Raw genomic sequence first — 25,526 nt, 5'->3', positions numbered from 1 at the left:
CCACTTTATTGGAAAATTTCTCTTTCGCCCAACATGTCACCTTCCCCACCCATGACAAAGGACACATCCTTGACCTTGTCTGCTCCATTAATCTCCCTGTACTCGACCTCCGGCCATGCCCCTTTCCCCTCTCTGATCACAACCTTTTACGGTTCTCCATCCTCTCCCCCATCTCCCGCCCCCGCCCCCTTAGAGAAATCACCTTCCGTAACCTAAAATCCATTGACCCCCACCATCTCTCTGACCTGCTCTCCTCCACCCTCCCCCTCGACTCAACCCTCATCTCACCTGATGAGCTCACAAACCACCTTAATGCTTCCCTGTCTTCCTCCCTCAACACTCTGGCCCCCCTCAAAACCAAAATTGTCTCCTTTAATACCTCCTCACCCTGGTTTACACCTGCACTCCGCAAATTGAAACAAACCGGCCGCCAACTCGAACGACTCTCCAAAAAAACCTCACTCACAGTCCACCATCAAGCCTACAAACTCCACCTCACTGCCTACAAAGACGCCCTCACCGCCGCCAAGTCTGCATACCTCTCCGCCATCTTTTCTGACCCCTCTCAAAACCCCAGAACCCTCTTCTCCACAGTGAGCAACCTCCTCAAACCGCGGACCAGCACCCTCTCCACCTCCACCCCAGATCTCTGCAACTCATTCCTCCAGTTCTTCGCCGACAAAATCACTGCAATCAACCATTCACTATTCCCTGTACATAACCCCCCTGCACACTCAATGGCCTCTCCCCTACCCATCTCTCTGGACCTCCCAACACCTCCTCCCCATTGCCGTCTCACCCACTTTGACCTGATTACCCCTCCTGCACTCTCCAAACTTATAGGCTCCTCCAAACCTACTACCTGCTCCCTCGATCCCCTCCCCACTCCCCTGCTCAAGTCCTGCCTCCCCGTTCTCTGCCCTTACCTTACTAAGCTCTTCAACTCCTCACTGTCCCATGGAACTGTCCCCTCTGCCTTCAAATCTGCTGCTGTCACCCCCACCCTCAAGAAACCTGGTCTTGACCCCTCCTCCCTCAGTAACTACCGCCCAATCTCCAACCTCTCCTTCCTCTCCAAAACCCTTGAACGCATCGTCACCACACAACTCCAATCCCATCTCCATGCCAATAACCTTTTTGAATCCCTCCAATCTGGGTTCCGCCCCCTCCACAGCACAGAAACTGCTCTCCTCAAAGTCCTCAATGACCTCCTCATCTCTGCCGACTCTGGTTCCCTCAACTTCCTCATCCTCCTTGACCTGAGTGCAGCCTTCGATACTGTAAACCACACCATCCTGCTCACCAGACTCAGCAACCTCGGAATTGAAGGAACTGCACTTAGCTGGCTTCACTCCTACCTCTCCGACAGATCTCACTTCATCTCCCTCCACAACCACACATCTGCCACAGCCACCGTCACACAAGGTGTTCCCCAAGGTTCTGTACTTGGCCCCCTCCTCTTCATCATCTACCTCCTCCCCCTTGGTCAATTACTCCGCCATTTCTCCATGGACTTCCACTGCTACGCCGACGACACCCAGATTTACCTCAGCACCAAATCCCCCCACAACCCCCCCCTCTCCCACATTGAAACCTGCCTGTCTTCACTCACTCTCTGGATGCAAAATAACTTCCTGAAACTTAACAGCAACAAAACTGAACTCCTCCTCATTGGCTCCAAATCCACCCTCAGTAAACTCGCAAATCCCCCCACACTCACTATCGACGGCACCACGGTCTCCCCCTCCTCCCAGGCCCGCAACCTTGGCGTAATCTTTGATTCCACCCTCTCCCTTGAATCCCACATCCGCCACACTGTCAAAACCTCCTTCTATCACCTCCGTAATATTGCAAAGATCAGATCCTCCCTCACACCTCACGCTGCAGAAAGACTCATCCATGCCTTCATCTCCTCCCGCCTTGATTATTGCAATTCACTCCTCGCCGGCATCTCCACCACCTCCATCAACAGACTCCAACTGGTCCAGAATGCAGCAGCCCGTCTCCTCACTCATACTAAAGCGTGGCACCACATCACCCCAGTCCTCAAGAATCTCCACTGGCTCCCCATCTCACATCGGATCCACTACAAACTCCTGGTCCTCACCTACAAAGCTCTCCACCATATGGCCCCCCCATATCTCTCTGATCTTCTCTCCCTCTACCAACCCCCCCGGGCCCTCAGATCCTCCTCAGCCGGTCTCCTCTCCACCCACACATCAAAACTCCACAGCCTAGGTGACAGAGCCTTCTCCAGGACATCTCCCAGGCTCTGGAACTCCCTCCCCCAACATATTCGTGACTCTGAGTCCCTCACCATCTTCCAGTCCCGCCTCAAGACTCATCTCTTCTCCTCTGCCTACCCCACTCACTATCCCTAGCCCCTAGCCCCATCAACTTTTTTGTTTTTCTTGTTTATCTATTTTTGTGCCCCTATGTAAAGCGCTTTGAGTACGTGAAAAGCGCTATATAAATTGAATCTATTATTATTATTATTATTATTGTTTACTCCATTTAGACTTTTAAACTTTTGTTCAAATCCCTTCACTTGATCCAAGCCGTTTAACGTTTCTTTATGTCTTAATCTATGTGGCTTTATTAAAAATATATTTTCAACCTCACTTTGCACTACAGCACTCACCGCATTTTATTTATCCCTCTATAAAATATACATGAACATGTGTTGTGTATCAGTTTAAAGATCCACATTTTAGAAAAACTGTACTTTTCAGAAACACTCGAAAAATCCGTTATAGATTCGTGTGACTGAGGTGCGTGAAGAGAGGGCTTTTGGAGCACAATAGTACGCATGCGCTCTGAGATGCGATGCTCTATCGCCACAGTTTGACAACAGACTGTCTATCCCGCCATCAGTATGGAGAGAAAAGGTGAAGTATGACCACAAAGGCTCTTTCAGGGTTAAATACAATGGGGGGTAATTTCTCTCATCCAACACCAGTTTCTGAAAGTTTGACGACGCGATGTTGCCGCTAAACAAAGAAAAAGGAGGACTAAGCGCTTTAAGAGCTAGCAGCTAGCCTCTCCCAATGTGCTGGGATGAGGCTAGCTGCTATCGGCTACTAGTAGCATTCACACTGGAGAAGTCCATGCGCCCGAACTTTATGCTAACAGTATGGAAACTTGGTTGGCATGCTTTTGAGCCACCCGCTACACCTTGCGTGGTACAAATAAACGCAACCAACATAGTGTCTGGTTTTAACAGATATGCTGTCAAGGCCGATGTTACAGCGACATGTGTGACACATCGCACTGTGTGCTCGTAGATCAGATCTCATATTGACAAGCATCTGATCAGAAACCCTGACATGTGCTGTGGTCAACTGCGTGTATTCAGCCCTCACCTAAATGCGCCTTCCAATTATCTTGTCTAGTAATAGCCGTATATTACTGTCATTATATTGAAGTCCTATTTAGAATGGAGGCTGATAAGCGGTGAGCTGGATGTTGTATGAATTGCACATGTTGGTGTGTAAAAGGCAGATAATACTAGACCTAGTATAGATAATGGCATTGCATATATAATATAGGCGGAAGGCCACCGTGTCTCAGAAGTGAATGCTCCTGCATTCCAGCCAACTCTTTCTCCATTCATTTATGCAGATAATGCACCGTCGTTTTTGCGTAAATGACACTGTATCATCTCTATCCAATTTTATTAGTACTTGCCATGCAAGCGAGAAAGAAAAGGACCAAGCCAAAGAAGCCTAGTAAAAAGTAAGTCAATCATTTTTAGCATACATATTGTTTGTATCTGTATATCTTTGAATATGCCAAATGATTTCAGATCAGCAGTTGACATGGTCAATGCATCACATTGCGTGTAATGCATAATGATAAGAGTTGAAAACTGTGTGTGTGTGTGTGTGTGTGTGTGTGTGTGTGTGTGTGTGTGTGTGTTATTTTACGATTTAGTAAAATATTTATAACATAGGTAATCAAAAAAATAAGCAATGAGTTGTATTATTGATTTGCAAATACTGGGGATTGTAATTACAATCCCCAGTCTAAGGTACTGAGTTTGATTCCCATGTCCGCCACCTACCTTTAGGTACGATTGGGCAAGAGGCTGATCTCTGCCTGCTCCTTAATGACAAGTATCTAAATTCACTGTTTGCTGTACAAGTCTGCTTAATCAAAATGATAAGTAAACACAATAAAAACAAGGGCTGTTGGTGGGGGTATTTCAAACCGATATCACAATGTAGAAGAAAGCAATTTTTCGAAGGGCAAAGGCTGCGATAAAAATAGAAAATAAAGTTTTTGTTTTAATGCTACACAATGGAACCAATCAGAGGGTCGGAATAGGAAACAAGGGGCCATGTGGGGTTCACGTGTATGCTACTTTACCCTCCACTCTTGTGACATGCGAGTGAGAGCAGTAGATGCAGAATAGAACTCCGTAAGGCTTGTGCAAAATTCTGATTTTTAGAATTGGCTTCAATTCAGGAATTAAATTGGCACCGCCCCACCGGATGTAGAATTGGAATTACAGGAAGTAGAATTAAATTCATGGTAATTCAATTAAATTCAGAGGAAATATTCAGAGGAAGATTATAAATTATCAATTGGATTTGTTTTACCGTATTTTGATTACTTTATCAATGCAATGTAATTTTTTGACTTGATTAGTTTGATCATTTTAATAACAATGCAAATACATTACATGTGACTAGTAACTTTGCATACATTTGCAACCCTGCAAACATTTATTTCTTTTTCAAAATGTATAATGATGGCAACTTCTTGGCAAAAATTAATTGAATTCGTTTTGACCCGATAATATTTTAATTTTAAAGTAATTAAATTACATAAAGTCATGGTAAATGCAAATATAATTTATTCTGATACAAAACTCACTGAGCAACACTATTGCATCTAATTCTAAATAGATCCTCAAACGTCTCATTGAGTCTCCACCTTTCTGGTCTGCTTGTCTTTCCTGCAACACTAAAAATTCTCAACAGGTGCAGAGGAAGCAGGCATGGCAAGATATTTACATGCGAGTTCAGCTAGGACAGAGTAAAGACCTTGGTTTTCTCTCCAATAGACTAACGGATCAGTGATCGGTTGATAAAAAAAGTTGTGTGTTCACGTGATCAGCGCATGTTCAGAGGACAATTCCGGTATTAATATCATCAAGTATCGTAGCGAAATACAATTTCTGTCGTGTTTTATTTGGCGTTCCGTAAATCCCATTGAAAGGGAAACCGGGACTGGAACCGGACATGTTTATGTTTGGTTGTAGTCTTTTCGCTCGGTTCTCCGTATCAACAGTAGGGCTAGAACCGAATGAAAAGACTACAACCAACCCCCCTTGCAATGAGCAATGAGTCTTCCAACCGAAATCAATGGATTTACAAAATGCTAAATAAAACACGACAGAAACTTGGGCCTCGTATGAGGCTGGGTCAGCTGGCAGGACTGACGATTGGTTTTCATGTAGGAAAAGATCCTGGCCGTTTCTTTTGTTGAGTTGCCATTGAATTGCCACTTGCCATTCTCAGTTGCTTTCAGAACGCTTTTATCATGTTGGAGGCATTATCTCTCACAATAAATTAGATTTTTCTTCCTCAATGATGTAATTTTCAAGAACTTCAATTTTGTAAATGTTTTCAGCCGTATGCCTCCCATTAAAATGCTGGCAACTCAGTGCTACACTCTGTCACACAATCTATTAGGAAATGACCAAAATTCCAAAAAACAACCTCATTGATCGGTTTGACTATAGATCAACCGTCAGGCAAATATGCTCAGGTTTTTTTCCATTAGTTGAATCAGATTTTTTATAATAGCTGAGCGCTGAGGAATACGGTCCTGGCTGAGAGCTCTTCTGGAGGGCATTGTGAAGGAGGGTTTGGCCAAATGCAGCATGTTTTTGAAATCCTGTCAACAGTGGAGAGAGGGAGGAGACCATTGGCAATGTAATGACCAGAGCCTGTCACGGTTAGCGGGTGGCAGGCAGGCAGGTAGGACCCAATCGCAGACGGTTCAATAAAAGGATAATTTATTAATGCAAAATGCAAGGAACACGGGTGACGCGGGTAACACAGGGAACACCGGGAACACGGGTAACACACAGGACACAACTCACCACAATCTAAAATGATCCGACAAGGAACAAAGGAAAGACAAGGGCTTAAATACCAAACACATGGCACGCAACGAGTAACGGCTGAAACACATTAGGGGAGGGAGCAGTTATCATACAGGAGGGAAACCTGACATGGGAAGAAACAAGACCGATACCAAAGTAAAACATGTAACACACCAAAACAAGACAAGGAAACCGACAGACCATGACAGTGCCACTTGACGTCGACCACTTGCTAGAACCTTGTGTTTCTGAATGATGACGATGCTGTTGCTAGATTCTTTGAACGCTGGTTTCAGAGTCCATCAATAATTCAGGATGTTTCTTCTGTGGGGGGGATAAATAGTAAATTAATATTCCCTGGATGTAGATGAAGAAAACAATGAATTCTATTCCACAATTGACGCACTTGTTCTCTTGATTTACAAAAAGTTTTAAGTGTGCTTGCATGCTTTTAAACACATAATATCCATTGTCTTTGGTAACGCCTTACAAAGTACCTTACATGTAATCATATTTGGCTGAGTTAGTTCGAACATTCATTTTAATGTTACTGTTGTGAACGTGAGTTAAAGTTGTGTCTAGGCCCGGTATCCCTGGTTCTTGTCCTTTAGTAATGCAACAGGTACAGTAATGAGTTGCTATAGAGAATAAGAAGTATCCTAAGGTAATAGGGGTGTGACGATACACTCACGAGATGAGATACGATATTTGGTTCACGAGAACGAGACGAGATTTTAAGAAAACTACAATGACAAAATATATGACTGGACCAACAGACTTTTATTAAACCGAGTTGCACATGCATTTTGAAATGTTTTATTATAACTCTTTGCATTCATGAAATTGAAACTAAAACTAAAATTTATAAAAGTTGAAGTAAAATAAATTAAATAATTCTCTTTTTTCAGGTACAAACAATATTGTGTGCAAAACCAAATCAAAGTTCTACTCCGTCAATACAGAGTGCAAATAGTGCAAACAGAGTCTGACCAAGTATGTCACTGACAACTTGGTATTGTCCGTGTCTTATCAGTCACACTACTGCCATTCATCATTTCCGCCGGGTACCCAAAATGCTGCCAAACAAATGATTTAAAAGTGGCGGGGGCATCTTCGACGGTAATACGGGTATTTTCCGACGTCATTCTGGCTGCCTATGGCTGCTTCCCCTCCTTCTCCTCCTCTTCTTCTTTTCCTTCTCCTTCGTAAGGTTCTGGCAGACTAGACGTAGAAAAGGCGCATTACTGCCCCTACAGGCCACAAATAGAAGTTTGGATAGTTCACAAATCTCGCGAGACCGATTTCTAGCGCGACGGGTAATATTGTCGAGTTTCTCGCGAGATCTCGTCACACCCCTATAAGGTAATGCATCATGTTTTTATTAAAGAAATTGGTAATGTGTAATACACTCTCTTGAGTGGTGACCCCTGCACTGATTATATCAATAGCATAATACCGTCACGAGATGGATTGCAAAATAAAAATTGGACAAGGCTGAAAAACATACCTTTTAGATGCCTTTTGAAATTTGAAGTAGCCTTGATGGAGCCCCAGACTGCAGTACTACAGCTCTGTCGTTTCCTGGTGTTGTACTTAGAATTGGTTCATTCAAATTAACTAGTGAAGATGAGTGTTAAGGCTTACTATACTTTTAAATGTTGCTGTCATTACAGTTGTCAATTTGTCAAGTATATCGTTATGAACGTACTGTATGTAATTAGTTGTAAGAAACTTCAGCTTCAACCAACTAATTTCAAACAGCTCTCAAACCAATGTCCTCCATTTTGAATTGGTTGAAGTAAAGTCTTCTTTAATAGAATATACTTTTAATCTAAAGTAAGCTTCATTGTTAACTCACTGCACTTAAATGAAGTATATGAATTTCTTTGAATTTCATTGATTTTCAATTCTACTTCCTTTTAATTCAAATTGTAATTCTACATCCTAATTCTGACGTCATTTTCAATTCTGAATTTTGCAGAAGCCTGAACTCGAAATTTATCTGGTGATAGATGAGTTAATAGGGAAGGATATGATCAACGTGACCATGGCTTTGGTAAAGACTGGATAAACGGACTGGACTTATTTATTGTGTCAGACTTATCTTGGGCTCGTATAGTTTTTGCATTCAGACTGGGAAAAAAAACTTGACACACTCGCCAGTGTGTCAAGTTCACCGAATACCACCCGGCAGCGATCACTGACCGGATATTATCCAGAGGTATATATGATCGTGATTCAAAACGGCACCGCGAAACGTCTAAGGCAATAGCAGAGTTCATAGTGAAAGATGTCCCCCTCAACACGGGGACCAGGGCGAGTTTACGGCTTTTGTTAAGAAACTGGATAAACTGTATCGCACACATATTTTGGCCAGGCTGACAAAATATGCTATTACGGGAGCTATTGAAAACATGACGGTAAGATTCGAATATGCTTTTCTTTTACAATTCATTCGTTAATTAAAGGTGTTATGTCAATTCATGCATCAATTCCTCTCAACACATTAGCTTGGCCTACAGGAAAGAGCAGTTTATATATTTTGACTGCTTCCAATGTTGTGCTGGTCATACTATATAGAATGAATTATTGCTTGCGTAAAGTGAATAATACAGAAGATGAGACACTTTAAAAAGTAAAATTGCATGCTAAATCGCAATCGCAATTTTGGTCTAAATAATCTCAATTCGATTATTTCACCAAATCATTCAGCCCTGGTTGTAGTCAACCAAAGAACATCTTGGTAGAATGAAGTTCGACCACCTTATACAACGAATTTATTGGTCGTATAAGTGCTGTTTTGGGGAGTTCAGTGGGTTTCAGATCCACTCATGGTCAGAGTCTGTCTCAGTTACGGCTGAGCTTCAATGTATGGCGGGACTCATCACGAGCCATGGAGCGTGTTGCCGGGCACAATTGCGTAGTAGAAACAAAACCCGTCTGAAGATTCAATACTACATTTTGTTCTGTCTTCAGTATAATGGATGGAGCTGCAATGAGTACCAAGGTACAGAGTTCAAATTCAAATCCTATTGGCCGTTAAACACAAAATTTGAGCGTCGCAAAAAACAGTAAAATAATAAACCTACCGTTTTTAGAAGGCCAGCACGTTGGTCATCCTTCTTAACCGGCCTTAAATACGGCCACACCAACAACTTATTAGACATGGTGTGAATCAATTTGTCATCCTTAAATGGGGCAAGTTCAAAGTTGTATTAATCTGGCTGTTTTGACGTCTATTAAACTGTACGATTATTAGAACAAACTAGGGAGCATGAATATTATTATTCATAATAATTAAAATATTACACAATATAGAATTTCACTAATAATTAAAATGCATCAGTCTGCATGTGTCCCTCCTGCCCCAGAAAATCATGGCTTAAAGGTTGGGTATGGGATTTGAGAAACGCCAGCAGATTTTGAAAATACACAACTCGAATGGTCCTACCCCCTCTCCATCAACGCTGACTCTGACTCCACCCATTCCAAGTACATGGACGTGCAATCATGCACGAACACGGATGCCCGAGAGTGAGCCATTAGCTAGTTAGCTAGCTCCAGTAGCTACCGCAGGATAACAACAAACAGAAGCTTGCTCTGGGTCACGAGCTTTGAGTACGTGCACGAAGGGGTCACGCGTGGGGGAGGGGGAGTGCAGTACAACCGTTTGATTGACGTACTTACTGTCCAATGCCACTCGGTGGTTCTGGAAATCATTGGCTGGAGTTTTTCGAGCCCTGCCCTTTACACAGATGGATTGACTTGTTTAATATTCATGTCAGTACTTTAAGTGGGTTATGATAAGGATTTCAAGTAATTTTGCAAAAATTGCCAAAAAAGAGAATTCCATACCCAACCTTTTAAGAAGCGCTTTTTTCTTTGAAAGAAATGCAAGCGATTGTCCGAACAGGTGCATATTGACCAACCGACCAAAACTTGACAGCCCTTGTCACATCCCATCGAGTGCTACCCAACCCCTTGGTTATTTAAAAGTTAGCTTCACTTCACTTCCTCCTCTACAACCATCGATGTTCCATCGATGAATGATCAACGTGAAGTGGCCATCACAATGAGTGAGCTGCCATTAACTGCCATGATAGCCCAGTTATAATGACCCTGATACGGAGATGGAAGAGAAGAGGGGTCCATTTGGTCTTGTAATTGGCAATTAAATTAGCTGCTGTAATGGATTTGACTTCTACTGCAGTAATACTTCGACTGTATTTATGGACATAATTGTTCCCCTTGTCAATCAGGGTTTTCTGGGTTTCTGAATTAGTTTTACAATTATACTTGATTTGTTGAATTATACTATTTCCATCTGGTGCATCTATACAGTTTAGTCCTTACCTAATCTTGGATCCTTTAGTCCTTATGTTATCACAGCACTTCTGGGTAGATACGGCACAAATCCTGTCAAGAAAAACTAAAAGGGGTATAGTTGGGCTTTGTTTCATGTTTCATTCAGGAAGTATTCTACCGAAGAAAAATTTCCTTCCGGCTATTCATCACACCATTTACTAATATTGCCGGTGATGGTCATAGCCAAACCAAGCTTATCATTCTCAGCCTCCAGCAGCATGATTGGTCAAAAAAAATATGAAGAGAAAGGAAAAGACACCCAGAGTTTAACTGCTTTGCTGTCAGACCATAGATAATCGATCCAAAGTCTGATTTGTGAGACTAGTCCCCCTGACCCAACTTATTCATACTTTCGGTTTAACTTCTGAGTCGGCTTGTATTAGTCTAATTCATATTGCATTGATTTCCAGCTTGTGTTCCTCCCAAATAAGCTCAGTCTATAACCAATAGTGTTTTCATAAATTTCGATTTTTTGATAATCATCTATACTGAATTATTTTAATGTACTTTGGCTCAGAGGGAAATTACCATGGAAAATCGATGGACGCATGCATATGCACAGCAAATGCGTTCTTTTTCACAAAAATGTATCCTGCGAGAACTATACATTATATGAAAGATGAGCCTCCACTGATTCCATGAGTCCAACCATAACCCTAGCCCTAACCAATTCACCGCGACTAAAACTTGCAATTAGCAAAGAACAAACTTCACCTTATCTTTTTAAATCAAAAAATCGTCCTTACCTTTTCTTTTTGTTAGATGTTAAGTTTGATCACATAAAACCACCATAAACAGATAATCCAGTGTCTTGGCCCAATTTTGAAATGAAACATGCCGTTTACAATCAAGGAGGTTTCAAGGTTTCTGGGGAGATCGGTAAATTGCCTTCAATCAGAACACATGTTCTTCAGCGCTATCTGGTGTGTTTTTCAGCAGTCAACAGTCTTGGTGCTTTTGGTACCAAGATGACATATTATAGCCCTTGCCTTTTTAAAGAAGTTTTCCCCATGGTATTGAAAATGGTATTGAATATCTTTCAAGATATCGAAGTTAGAAAATCCAGTAACGCAAGAACACTAATACCTAAATGAAAGTGACTTACTGTTTTGTTCTATTATTTCATCTGTCAATTACTACCATGCGGAAGTCTAGATGTTGTTATCAAATCTGTGTTCTGCGGACATCTAACGGCATCACATTTCTTACTGTTCCGTGCATCACTCGCAGTCGACTTTGGGTCTGTGAAGTGCACTACAGCGTTCCCCTTTCCCAGCGTTGCTCCTCATCTCCTCCCATTCCCTCTCTCCTCTTTCCCCTCATTCCTCCTGTCTCCGTCTTTCGTTCTCCTTTACGCTCACACTCCTCCCTCCTACTGTATGTTGCCTCATTGGCTCTGTTTTGATAACAGAACAGTGAGTGGGACTCAGCCAGAAGACAGTGAAAGAGAACTACATCAGGGAGCAGAGAGGACGCGGGCTGAGACCCTATTCAAGAGCACTCATCTAACTTATAGCTCAGTGCCATTACAACATAGTCCTAGCCAGGTGTCCCCTGGGAAATGTGGTTACTGGACTGGATCTTCTCCATCAACACAGCTGTGGTGAAGCTAGCCAGCGGCCTCAGGTGCAAGTGAGTTGCGCACTACTACTGTGTTTATGTGTATGCGAGTACATGCCCTTTTGGGTGTATTAGTACAAGCCTTTACTTCATGTTTGAAGTGTGATCTATCGGGGGGGAAAAGGTGTGTTTCTGCAAGTGCATGCATGCATTGCGCGAGTCAGCAGGCTACTGGGCTGTTTTATTGATGAGCGGATCCATATTAAATGGAGCAGCACATGTCGACTCCTGCTGCCTCACAAGGTTGCAGGTACAAGAAAACATGAGCATGCAGCGGTGAGGAGGGAAATATTAATTATTCGTCTGCAAAAAAACAATTCCGTTCTCGTTTCCTCTTTAATACATGTAACCTGATTCACGCTTGGATAGTATTATGTTCTCCTCTTTTCTTAGAGGGCTTCCTGTGATTCTGTCCTGTGTTGTTGTTGTTTGCCCTTCCGTTATGGCTCTTACTAAAGCATCCAGTGCCTAAACACACAGGCTTCTGTCCGCTCCCAGGAGATTAAACAGAAATAGCTGATGTTGCTTGATATTTTCCCTGCAGTTTTTTCTCCCCCTCATTTCATTTTGGTCGTGTGTGCTCTCCCAGCTACAACTGCGGTTGATTACATAACCCATCACATCTTTATCTGCAGCCTACTCTGGCTCCTTCTCCCTGTCCTCCCTCCAATTCTTTCTTTCTTGCTCTCGCTCTCTTTTACCCAACACCCACAGCAGTTAATGTAGTCTTGTCTAAGAATGGAAAGAAAGGATTTGTTTGGAATAATGGAGGTCTGAAACCTGCTGGGCTCGCTATTTCTCGCTCCCAGAGATGGGTCAGATCTTATTTTAGCCTGAAGGTCTACTTTATACACTCTGAAAACCAATTACGGGCTTTATGTTGACAGACAAAAGGGAATACCTAGGATTTTAAATAATCCCAGTAGAGTGCAGATTACGTACAGAGATGCAATGTGAATTTTCTTTTGACATCTGCCTATGGCCATGTTTTGTAGTGTTGTGATTGAAGAGTCGTGATTGTACGCCTCATCAGCTCCTATCTCAATCAGCCCTAATGGCTGACACCTGCAACTGCTGTCCAGGCATTTGCTGCTGGATTTATTAGTCTATGCTTCACATCCAGTTGGGATGGTTACTAGGGTTCGCATTCAGACCTAAATAGATTCCCTTGTTTTCTATTTTATGTCTACGAAGGTAGAAGCGAACCAGAGGACACTTCGAGCGGAAATAGTTCAATAAAAGAAAGCAGTCTTGGGTTTTTCAGCAAGTGCATTTTTGTTTATAGGGAAATCAGTCAGCAGTCAACGGTCAAAGAAAAACTTGCTCATTGAGCACTAAATCACTAGTTGATTATCTCTGAATTTTCAAATGAGACCATAGTACATACACTTTAGTCCTTTATTATGCAGCTTATTAATGATGCATGTAAATTATTCTCAGGGGGAAGTTAATTGTTGAGTGTTCGATTAATTATTATGAGCTTAAATAGGGTTTTAGTGGCATAAAAAAGTCAATTGAAATGTATCTTTTAAAAGTAAGAAATTCCTTAACCAACTAATACCAGATTCCAAAACATTGCAACTCAGCATTGTGTAATTGAATGTTGTAGTAGGTGATATGTTTTTGTTATACAGATCCAAGTGATTTGCCACTTGGCAGCATCAAGCATTGTATAATATTTTTATAATCATGAAAAAGAAAGATACATAATTTATGTGGATATAATAAGTGGAACTGAATAATTTGTTGGGTCATTTTATTCTAAATTGAGTTACCTATCTTGTTTTGTCTTACTCCCTGTCTCCTTCACCACATGTGTTAAGTGCCTATTAATGACGGTTCCTAGGTTATTTAATTGGCAGGAAACAGCCCTGTGAGGTAATCTTCTGCATGAGTCGGAGGATGAACTGTCAACAACAGAGCTTTTTTGGAAAATCAGCCGTGAAAAAAGGTGGAATCGGTTAGGTTTTGTTTGGGTCTTGAGATGAACAGCAGTACTGCTGTTGTCCTCCACCTGCAATGCAGTGCTGGAATGCATCATCCAATCATTCCCCAGTTCTGAGGTAAAGGGGAGGGGCCTGGCAATTGACGACAGCCAAGGAGAGTTCTCGGTCAAACGGGGGGCCGGTGAACGAGGGAGGGAGAGAGTGCATGTGAACCAGAGAGAGAGCGAGCAGTGGTGTCTGTCCTGCGCTCCAGCTATCTGCCTGCGGCAGAGCCTCTTAATCTCCGTTATTTTCTTCTCCGCTCATCTCCATTTTGAATCTTTCTTATTCTCTCCATCCTTCATCTTCCAATTTATGTTCTTTTTTTTTACTCTGTCCTTTGCTGATTTTGGCTCTGTAGCCCCCGACCCCCTCCCCCCCAAAAAATGAAATCTCTGGCATTAACTCCTGAGCACCGATTGGCAGACTTCGCTTCCCTTGTGCCACTTCTCTCTCGATTTCTAGTCCCTCCTCTGATCCTCTAAACTCGTCTTTCCTCTCTTGCTGGACACCCTGTGGGGCGGGCTATCGACGCCCCCCTCTGTCCTCTCTGTGCACCAACGTATGGGCATCCGCGCATCTCACAGGTAGGCATTCGGAGTGTGCATGTGTCTCTTAGTGGGTCTCGCTGTACCCGTATGCTGGGGTCTCTTAATGCAACAAGCATTCTTTGGGAGACATTGAAGCTTGATTGTTGATGTAATGTGTAAGAAGTGTAATGTTTGTGTTGAGAGGGAATGTCTCCTCTCTAGTCCTTCCAATATGGATATGCTTTATTCAAACGCAACCAATGGCCGGATATAAAAGGATGAACAAATACCTCAGTTTATGTCAAAAAAACTGATGGCACACGTACATTGCGTTCTCCTTTCATATCCACAAGGTCCTGCAGTGTCATCTCATGACTACTTGAGATGATACTGCAAAGAGCGAATGTACTAATGTTATTTTAATGTTGGTGGTTTGTCTTGGTACATGCTGGGTGTTCGTGAGCAATGTGTGGGGGCGAGCAGTGCTGAAATTAGGTTCAACCATGTCCGGTCCAGTGTGAGAAAAGAGTAGACACACTCTCGAACTCTCGTTAACCTGCATCTTTGACTGCCTCTCTCTCTCCTCGTCTTTCTCTCTCTCCTTCCCTCCTAGCAACGCAGTAGCGACTGATCCCAGACCTTTTCTGGTGAAGCAGTACGTCAGTATGACTGAGTCACACAGGAAAAGATTTATTCATAACTGTTCAATGTGTTGCATACACTAGATCTGGGCTTACCTTGTTAATGTTTTACTTGTATTAAATCTTGGTGATGTTTATTTTCGTGTCATGCCACCCAAGTGGCCCATCCCACACAGGATTATAAGGCACTGATATAACTACACCATCACAATGCATTATACAATACAATAGTGTTGTCAAAAATATAAATTTTTCGATAATAATAATATTGATGCTGAATTTTTTTTAACGGTTTCGATAATCTTTCTCTGCAATATCGATACTCAAATACCAGCTGCGCTTTCTCGCTTTCTTCTGTTTTCGTCACACATCGCTACAGCGCCTCTTGGGCCCGCCTCCTGTCATTCACTCACGGTCTCTTGCAGTGATTTGGCCCTAGTCTCGATGCACTGTGTGATGGTATTAGCCTAAAGTTAGCCAACAAAGCTAGCATGTCAGGTGCAGTGCCTCCGCGACCAGTTTGGTAAAGAAGGAAAACGGCAGGAGTGCTGTTTAGAAGTACTTTGGCTTAGGCTAATATGATTTCCAGCCTGTGTTCCTCCCAAATGGGTTGAGTTTGTTTGCATCTAACCAGCATAAACAGATAATTGGGCCCAGTGTCTGGGCCCAATTTTGTCACTAAACATGGTGTTTACAATCAATGACTAAGAAGTTTTCTCAGGAAATAGACAAATTCAACGAATTATATTTGCCAAAATTGTACAATGGGTTCTCAAGATATCTACCCGTTTGTGTATCATAGTACTATAGGGCTACCAACTATAATGACCTACTGATTATTATTTCTGGTGGAGATGTTATCCACATATGGGTTAGGGTTAAATCCAGTATTGTGATGACCAGTGGGGGCTCGGCTCCTTAAAAAATCTCAGGTGTGGCTTTTTTTTCTAATAGTGATTAAGGTGACCCATTCAATAGGTGCATTAAGCAAGACGGTATCAATTTGTTTTTAGATGATTAACTCATACAGAGATCCTTCTTGTGTCCACTAGATGGCAACTCCATAAACAAAAATGGTGTACTCCACAATTAATCTCAAATCTGTGAAATATGCTAAATCAAATATGGGAGGTTGGTTGTAGTCTTTTCACTCGGTTCTAGCCCTACTGTTGATCCGGAGAACCGAGCGAAAAGACTACAACCAAATATAACCATTTCCGGTTTCCGTTTCAATGGGATTATGGAACGCAAAATAAAGGCAACAGAAACTGTGTTTCGCTACGATACTTGATGTCGTTAATACCGGAATTGTCCTTTAAACATGCGCTGATTACGTGAACGCACAACTTTTTTTTTATCAGCCGATCCGCGGATCACTTGCGTCCCGAACCGTGAGGGTTGATCCGTACGGATCACGGGGAACGGGGTCGGGTGGGTTTGGGTTTGATATTTATAAAATATTGCGGTTGCGGGCGGGTTTGGGTCAAAGTCTGAAATCACTAATTCTCAATCAACGACCACCAGGGGGCAGCCTGCTTAATCGAATTGTTATTCCCTGTATGGTATCCGTAGTTGTTTACACCGGCAAAACCTCTTAAAGATCTCTGATGAAGACATGGCTAACTTGATTATAGAAAAGTTAAAATAGGGCGATGCAAAGGTTGTGACGAAGGTGGGCCAAAAAAGCAAGGTTTAGGAAAAATTTGGAAGTGTTGTCTTGTCCGATGACACCGTTACAGACTACGTTGTCTGCTTTGAGTGTGAGATGCTATACAAATACGACGGGCATAAAACAGGTACATCGAACCTACTTCGGCATTCATGCCGTGGGTCGGCTCCACAGCCTAACAAGCCTTCCTCCACACAAGCTCATTCAGAACAACCCTTAATGCCTGCATTCATTTTTATTTTTTGGGTTTTTTTCTCGGGTTCGGGTCATTATCGGCGCATATTTTTGCGGGCTGGGCGGTTCAGATCTCCTTACGGGTTGGGTTGGGGCGGGTGTTAAAAAAAATCCTGACCCGCGCATCACTAACGTCTTGAATTTGATTGGACATTGACAGTTCCTATGTCTGTGATAGAAATGGTTTGAAAAAATATCCCTCTTTCTCCCCGTTTGTAGTGCGTCACCTCCTATACACCATCCGCCCCTTATCGTGACAACACTACAATACATCCGCCCGGCACCGGATAAACCCACTAAATATAAATAGCCCACGCCTTCTCAATAAAGTCAGCAATCACAAAATTGTTCTATATTTGTGTGGGTACTGTGTGGGTATGATGGTTTTGAGCAGTGCTGGATGCTGTAGTGTGCTATATTGTGTGAGCGTAGGGCTGGGCGATATGGGCCAAAATGAATATCTCGATATTTTTTTACTATATCTCGATACACGATATATATCTCGATATATTTTGAATCTCCTCTAAAGCACATCATAAATGCTCGATTCAACCATGTCTGGCATAATGTTACGTCAGTAATAATTCTAGTATTACTGAAACATAAGTCTGCATGTAGATTACATGAAACAACATATTGTTTAAACTCATCAGTGCTTTCTATTGGAACAATTTAGAACTTGCACATAAGAAAAGGAAAATCACAGCAAGTTAGATTTACCAACACAGCATTTATTCAAACCGTTAATTATTTATTAACAGTTTGAATAATAATTATTATATATACACTGCCAGACGAAGGATCCAGTGCTATTCTTTTTCGAAACCAAATCCTCAGTTTCCATCCTTTTTTCTCTTTCTGGCTGTTCTCACTCACCGGTCGGAGGTACACGCACCTACAGCAGCGCGCCTTCCAGACTACGTCACACACGCGCGTCCATGAGAATCTCGTGGACTCGCAATGGGCGGGGGGAGTGAGTTTAGAGAGCCACCGGAAATAGCGAGAGAAGGGAACGCTGTGCGTTAAAAAAACCCGAGAAGCCCAATCCCTATGAGAGCTCCCCACGCTACGGCCATCAGGATGCGCACAGAGCTTTTATCCGTGATATTATATAACCAATTATATTATATTGTATTATATATTATTATATATAGAGCTCCGGGAGTCGCAAACGGCAACAATCACTTTCTCCTCCGTGCTGCAGTTCACCCCGGACTGCACTGCACCGAGTTTGACGGTTGAACGCTGGTTGGCTGTTACGTTACACATGTCACTCAGTGGCCACGCTGTTGAACGCTGATTGGCAGATACGCGTCTCTACGTTCACTTTGTATGAGATCTTGTCGCCCCGTCGCGTGAAAGCACGAGTATGCCGGCGGCGGCAAAAAGAAACATTGCGCCCCAATTTATATTCGATGTTCGCGATATGGGCATTGTATACATCCCCTGGAGAACATCTCGCGATACATCGCATATATTCGATATATCGCCCAGCCCTATGTGAGCGCATTACATTGGAAAACAAAACGCCTAAAAGGCTGCAGGGCACCCGACTAACCTTTTTCACTAGGATCACTCTGGCCCCTAACTGAACATTTTAAGGGCACAACCAGAAATTTTAGGGGCACAACATGCCAATGTGATTTTCTCTTTTTTTCTCTGTATTACTAATACATATTTTGATAATAGATGCGGAAATTACAAATTCGTGTGGTTTCAAATTCAGTGTCACATTTTATTGTGATTCTCATCTATACCAACTATTTCCACGTGTGCGTGCATGCGTTTGTCGAGCACGGAAGTGGCAGTTTCACGGGAGTGCGCCCGCTCGTCATGCCGCTTCTCTCTGCCCGCTCGCCTCTCCATTGAGAATGCAGCAGGCGCGACAAACGCCTCCCGTGTGAAAAGCCCTTTATGGCACATGAAGTCCTGACCGGGGTTGGGTACCGCTGGTTTTGCGATTGCGAGCGAGTCTTCTCCGGTGCTGGATGTTATTCAGGAGCGGAGGAGTCAACTAAAACAGTCAACAGTGGATGATGTGCTTTATTTGCACAGCAATCTAAAGCACCAGGCCAAGCACCACATAGTCGAATTCCCCGGCGTTCCATCTAATGTGTCTAATTTTCCGAAAATATGAATTTATAGCGGGTCGGGTGCGGAATGTAATTTGCGCTACTGTGGGAACACGGGTCGGATGCGATCTTAAGAATTGCAGGTACAGGCAAGGGCGGGTTTGCAAAATAAGACCAGTGCAGGACTCTTGCACTGGCACACTCGCCGCAGGTCCGAAGAACAAGTCAATAGTTTGCTCACAGAGACGTTTACGCACGCTCGATATTTAATCTCTAGGACCCTCCCCCTTCACACATTAGCCACTAACAGTGGCCATTCCCTATCCTTCACATGTGCGACCAGATGTAAAATTCAGTCGCACATTCTCACATTTTGGTTGTAAACTGCAACCATTTGTTCGCAGTCTGGAGCCCTGCGCTGGTTTGTACGCTGCAAAGTTTGTGAGTTGTACCGCATTAGTGCTTTTCAAGAAAGGAGCTGGAGAACAAATACACGCGTGTTATTCTGGATAACCAATCACCTTAAGTTAATCCTAACTGTAGTCAATAACTGAAAAAATGTCTGTATTGATAACAGGCAGGTAATATACAGGAGTGCAAATAGTTAGTTTGTGAAAGAGATGTCAAGGCCCTGGCGGTAAAATAAAGAAAACCCTAAGCAATAAAAGAATTATAAAATTATAAGTTAGTATTTTCAAATGAATGTTCACAGATTGATGGTTTGTGTCAAAGGACATGCCAATGCTGCGATAAGGCGGCGAAAAAATTGGTGTGAGCAAATGTGTTAGTGTCACCAAACTAAAAAGTGGCACCAGTGCCATCAGTAGACTGATAGTCGTGAGCCCTGTAAATCAATACCTCTTAAAATCGTTGTTTATGGCAATGCATCATGCGTTTACGGTCCCCTGTATTATGCAACTAGTTCCTATGCTATTTGTTTTTCATTAAAGCTATTGCAGGCTATCTGAAATGCTTGAAACTCTGCAGTACCTGCAGTTCAGAAGGGTATTGTTTTGTGTTTCCAGCACCACGGAGAGCACCACTGTGTGAGACAGGGCTCTACAGTATAGTTTGTTTGTGTGACTGATTTAGCATTTGTGTTTAGCCTTTCTTTTCTACCTTGCTTGCTTGCGAGTTTTTCCTTAAACTATACTTGTGGTCTCCCCTGTATTTTCCAGGGAGCTGTTGTGTAGGAGGATTGTACCATTTGGTTAATGTATGATGTTTATCTAAGTATTTTCCCATTGGATTGAACTATTTGGTTTATGGATGATGTTTATCTAAGTATTTTCCCATTGGATTGAACCAGGTGGTTAGTGTATGATGTAGGGATGGGCGATTAATCGAATTTCAATCTCGATTTCGATTTTAGCGTCAAACGATCACAGCACTAATATAATCAATATCTTTTTATTTTTTTATGAATGTTTTATAGAAAGTGCAGAACAGCTGGATACATATTTTTACATTATTTTAGCTTTGAACATTTTCTTTTTGACCATTTTGTGTATTTTCTTAGGTGAAATTTCAAAGTTCTCAGTTAGTGTTTTTGGGAGAGACATGCTGAATAAATACATGTTTTCAAACTCAATAATAATTGTTTGAATAATCGTGATTTCAATGTTGACCAAAATAATTATGATTAGGATTTTTTCCATAATCATGCAGCCCTATGATGTTTATCTAAGTGTTTTCCCGTTGCATTGAACCAGGTGGTTAGTTAGTGTATGATGTTCATTTAAGTATTTTCCCGTTGCATTGAACCAGGTGGTTAGTGTATGATGTTCATTGAAGTATTTTCCCGTTGCATTGAACCAGGTGGCTAGTGTATGATGTTCATTTAAGTGTTTTCCCGTTGCATTGAACCAGGTGGTTAGTGTATGATGTTGGGACACACAGTCACACACTGGATGCTTTGCTTGGGGGTGCACGTGGCCATGGGCTTAGTGTAGTGTTGTTTTGTTGAATGAGATGCTACATCTCTGAGGGGGGTCCTTCCACATATAGCAATACATATTCCAGTGATTTGTAATCTCTTTTTGTTCCTCCATTCTTGTTGAATACTGGACCGAGCCTCCCTGTCAAAGGTCAAGTTTGGTACTAAATCGAAAAGTGGATTCTAAAGAAGAAACAATATCCCTTTTTGTGATTTGAAGAGAGAATAGCATCTCAAGTGAAAGCTCTTCATCCTTTCATCTATCTTTAGGGCTGGGCGACACAAAACATTTATTAAAAAAACGTGGGGAAATTGACGATCATGCTAAAGTATTACAATTCAAGATTTAAGACCATTTAAAAGGCGTATATTATCGTAATTAATTTAGGCTACAACTATCTAACTATACTATCAAGATAAGTCATTATCTTAATTTAATGACAATATAATACGGTCAGAATTATTGTCCCGCTCTACCAATTGGCAGTCACTTCTTTTAACCATTACTGAACCAAATTAACCTTGATTCCATCTCTGTGTCCGTCTCCCTCTCTGTCTTGCTCTGTGTTCTTCTCCCACTAGGCCAGAGCCTCATGGTCGTGGAGGGGGATCTCAGCCAGGGCAGGCAGACTCTCCCCTCCCAGAGCAGGATGAGGAGATCCTGGGCTCAGACGAAGAGGAGCAGGAGGACCCCAACGACTACTGCCGGGGTGAATGGCCTTCATCTCCTCACACACACATCTACCCGGGCCCTTGCAGGCATACATGAACAGAAATGCACAAACACCTTTGTTGACATTCTGTTTGTTGTTTGTGTGTCAGGTGGATATCATCACGTAAAGATCGGGGATCTGTTTAACGGTAGATACCATGTGATCCGTAAGCTGGGCTGGGGACACTTCTCGACGGTGTGGTTGGCCTGGGACATCCAGTGAGTTGACTCACAACAAGTCATACAAGTCTAGGGGAGTTCTAGTTGTTGTCATTTTTTCATGGTGTGTGTGTCTGTGTTTCTCAGGGGGAAGCGCTTCGTGGCGATGAAGGTGGTGAAGAGCGCGGAACACTATACAGAGACAGCCTTGGACGAGATCAAGCTGTTGAAATCTGTAAATCAACACACTAGCTCTTGGATACGTTCTATATCTATATTCTGGTGCTTTTTAAGTATAAGAGAAACCCCTGTGAAACCTCAGATTCCAATGCCATGAGGCAAAACATGTTTTGGGCTAGAGCGCTGGGTTGTTGTGCTAAAAGTGTCTGGGTAGTTTAGCCCCCTCTTGGACATATTCAGTATCAACGCTGCCCGGATGGACCTCAACACATCCATACACACATGGATGTGTTCGCCATCGCTTATTCTCGCGCAATATCGATACTCAAATAGTTCGCCATCGCTTATCGGTGTCACTTTGCATTACGTTGATGTAACAACTGGCAATGTCTGTCAAATCCTGTTTATTTAAACCTCTTTTCTCTAATTGCGGCCCATTTTTAGTAACGGTTACAAATAGGCGTAGATCACAATGTTGAAGATCACATGAGACGTATTTCTAAGTTTCAAACAAGACAAAACCATTTTTGGGTTCAATGCTCCTTTTTTCATTTGTTTTGTGTGTTTGTTTGTGTGTCGTAGGTCAGAGACACGGATCCCAGTGACCCCAGCAGGGAGAAAGTGGTCCAGCTGCTTGATGACTTCAAAATATCCGGAATGAACGGCACTCGTATCCTTTGCAAAAAGAAAACCAGAACATAATCACACCTAATGCATCTTAGTGATCTCTTTCCTTTCCAGCCATCTTGCTGTGAATACTTTCCAATCCCTTTATGAGAACTCTCGTTGTGGAAATGAAGACATGACTGTTGGGGAGGCTTCTCTCTTGACACAAGAGGGAAAGATGTAGTTGTGATCTATAATTGAAAGATGTCATTCCATTATTTTCTCCTGTCGGTGATGGCTCGGACAGACTGATTACACCTATTCTAGGGCAAACTGCAAATTCAGTATGTCCAAAAATCATGAAAAACACTGGTACCTCTAGCTTAAACCTTTTGATTAATTGCTATGATGGAAGTGTTCTTTGGTATGACCCACACGGACAGCTGGTCAATCGCCTCCCGACCATTGCTATTTTGGACCCGATATCTGTTGCAGCTGCATCTAATTACACACTGTTTCTCTTGTTTGAACATCGGTGCCTCAGATAGCCTGATGTCTTTCTAGAAGACGTGTTCCATAGTATGGTGGTGTCATCTTACCACCATGTTGACACTAAGTAGTCCCTATTCTTGCGTTGGGTCTTTTCTCGACTGGTTGAGGTGGGGGGAGATCAATCATGTTCTCATTTGTCGTCTAATTGGTAAGCGCAACAGAAGAAAGGATTGAACCTACATCAGGATAATTATAGTACAGCTACCACTGCCTCAATCACAGTGCATTAACCACCAGCAATAGAAAGGGATTAAAAACAAACGATAAAAAGATAAATGCAGAATGATATTCTTGTAATATTTGTAAATAGAAATATAAATTGCATTGACACAAGGCATGTTATCAGAAAACTGTTCAAGCTGTTTTGTAGTATGCTTTCAATGGGAAGGTAAAACATTGTACAGCAGACTGGGATCCAATCGGGATTTAACTTGCCCACATCAGCATCTTGAGGGCAAACTAAAACCCTTTGTTTGAAAGACTGCCGTTGTCCTTGACCCCCGTGTTGCCAGATGTGTGCATGGTGTTCGAGGTGCTCGGACACCACCTGCTCAAGTGGATCATCAAGTCCAACTACCAGGGCCTGCCTCTGCCCTGCGTCAAGACCATCATACGACAGGTACCACTTGTTTCCCACCCAACTAGCAGGCTTGGCAGGAACTGAGGTTACCTGACTTCAGGACACCTGGGGGAATTCCATTCCCCTTAGAAATTGAAAATGCTTGACACTTGGATTAGGGTGTGATGTTGGATATTTTGGCGTAGATGTTGTCATGGACATTTCCATAAGACATCTTCGTAAGACAAGAAGGGAGAAGTGGCATCCCTATCTGCAGCTTTCTCAAGGACTTTTTTCCTGCTATAACACTTGAGTGTGCCCATTGTTCGGGGCACACTTCAGCGCCTCAACCTCTGTATGCTTGTCGTGGTGCGTGGCCTAGCTTCAGAGACTATTATCTTGTACTATTTTTACCCTTTATTACAATAAACTCATAGTTTATTCTGAATTAAGTTGTCAAAACAGCACAGTGTGCCTTTAGTTTTACTCTCTCTCACTCTTTGGTTTTACAACTGACCTCTATAAACAATTGACCACCACTTTTAGACATGACCTTAAGTTAATTAGAGATGGATAGGTATTATTAAGCAGTTATGGCATGTTGCTCAAGGTGGCTGCTATGGTTAGGAGTCCCAACAGTCTAGCCACTACACTAAACTGTGTAGTGGCTTAACCTTCCTTGATTGCACTAAACTGTCCTTGATTAACTAAACAGTTGATTTGGCGAGGTCTATCAAGCGTCTTTTATGTTGTAGGTCCTGCAGGGGTTGGACTACCTCCACACCAAGTGTAAAATCATCCACACGGACATCAAACCAGAGAACATCCTGCTGACCGTCAATGAGCCCTACATCAAGAAAATGGCCGCGGAGGCCACCCAATGGCAAAAGAGTGGAGCTCCTCCCCCCTCCGGTTCTGCAGGTCAGAGACTCATCACTCTCTCAGTCCGTGTGAGAGTGACGGTTTAGTCGCTGTGTCTCAGTCCGTCAACGTCCCTCAAATGCGGACCTTGAGCTAGCATGGTGGTTTGTTTGACACATAGCTGACTTGACGAGTTATTGGGTTTCTTTATATAGCTCCACAAGTCCAGATCCTTGCATTGCGCCGTTTTGAAGACCTGTGACTATAGTGCACAGGTAATGTAAGGGACATGAGGAAAGATATATTTTTGTTATCTGCCCTTGGGGAAAGGTAGGGGGTGGGGGGGGGGGGGGGGGGGGGGAGTCATTCAATGAGTTGCACTCCACTTCACCACCAGTAATGCTTAACATCCTTATGTTAACTCAATGCGGTTTCTGATTGAATGTGAGCGTTAATTAAAGATCCCATGAAGGATTTTATATTAACGTTAGTGATACAGTACTTGAAGAAGTTCAAGAAATTCAGCCTTGTTGCAGAATTGAAGAATTACTGGAGCTCTACATCTAAATAATATCACATTACACATAGGTACTATCATATAATATATATATTATCACGGCCAAAAGAGTGCGCTCCAGATGATATTATGAATCTGAAACGACTGAGTCGGGGGTTCTTTGCTCTGGTTCTCCCACTTCCACATCAATCTAATCTGAAGTAGACTGAACAG

At 42.6% G+C, this 25,526-nt stretch overlaps 1 protein-coding gene across 1 annotated transcript in view; it reads left to right on the top strand.

Moving 5' to 3' along the window:
• Positions 1-2,795: 2,795 nt before the first annotated feature.
• Positions 2,796-25,526, top strand: part of srpk1b (SRSF protein kinase 1b) — a 28,841-nt gene continuing 6,110 nt past the window's right edge. The window contains exons 1-8 of the mRNA XM_056582492.1: positions 2,796-2,888; positions 3,681-3,735; positions 21,750-21,877; positions 21,990-22,098; positions 22,186-22,273; positions 22,801-22,888; positions 23,889-23,995; positions 24,691-24,856. Coding sequence (XP_056438467.1) covers positions 2,876-2,888; positions 3,681-3,735; positions 21,750-21,877; positions 21,990-22,098; positions 22,186-22,273; positions 22,801-22,888; positions 23,889-23,995; positions 24,691-24,856 — 754 coding nt within the window. The 5' untranslated portion in view covers positions 2,796-2,875. The remainder of the gene's footprint in view (positions 2,889-3,680; positions 3,736-21,749; positions 21,878-21,989; positions 22,099-22,185; positions 22,274-22,800; positions 22,889-23,888; positions 23,996-24,690; positions 24,857-25,526) is intronic.

This window comes from Gadus chalcogrammus, chromosome 1, assembly GCF_026213295.1.
Source record: "Gadus chalcogrammus isolate NIFS_2021 chromosome 1, NIFS_Gcha_1.0, whole genome shotgun sequence".
In the NCBI taxonomy this organism is placed as follows: Eukaryota; Metazoa; Chordata; class Actinopteri; order Gadiformes; family Gadidae; genus Gadus; species Gadus chalcogrammus.
Note: the sequence above shows the minus strand (reverse complement) of the source record. Positions and strands in the feature narration are given on the sequence as shown.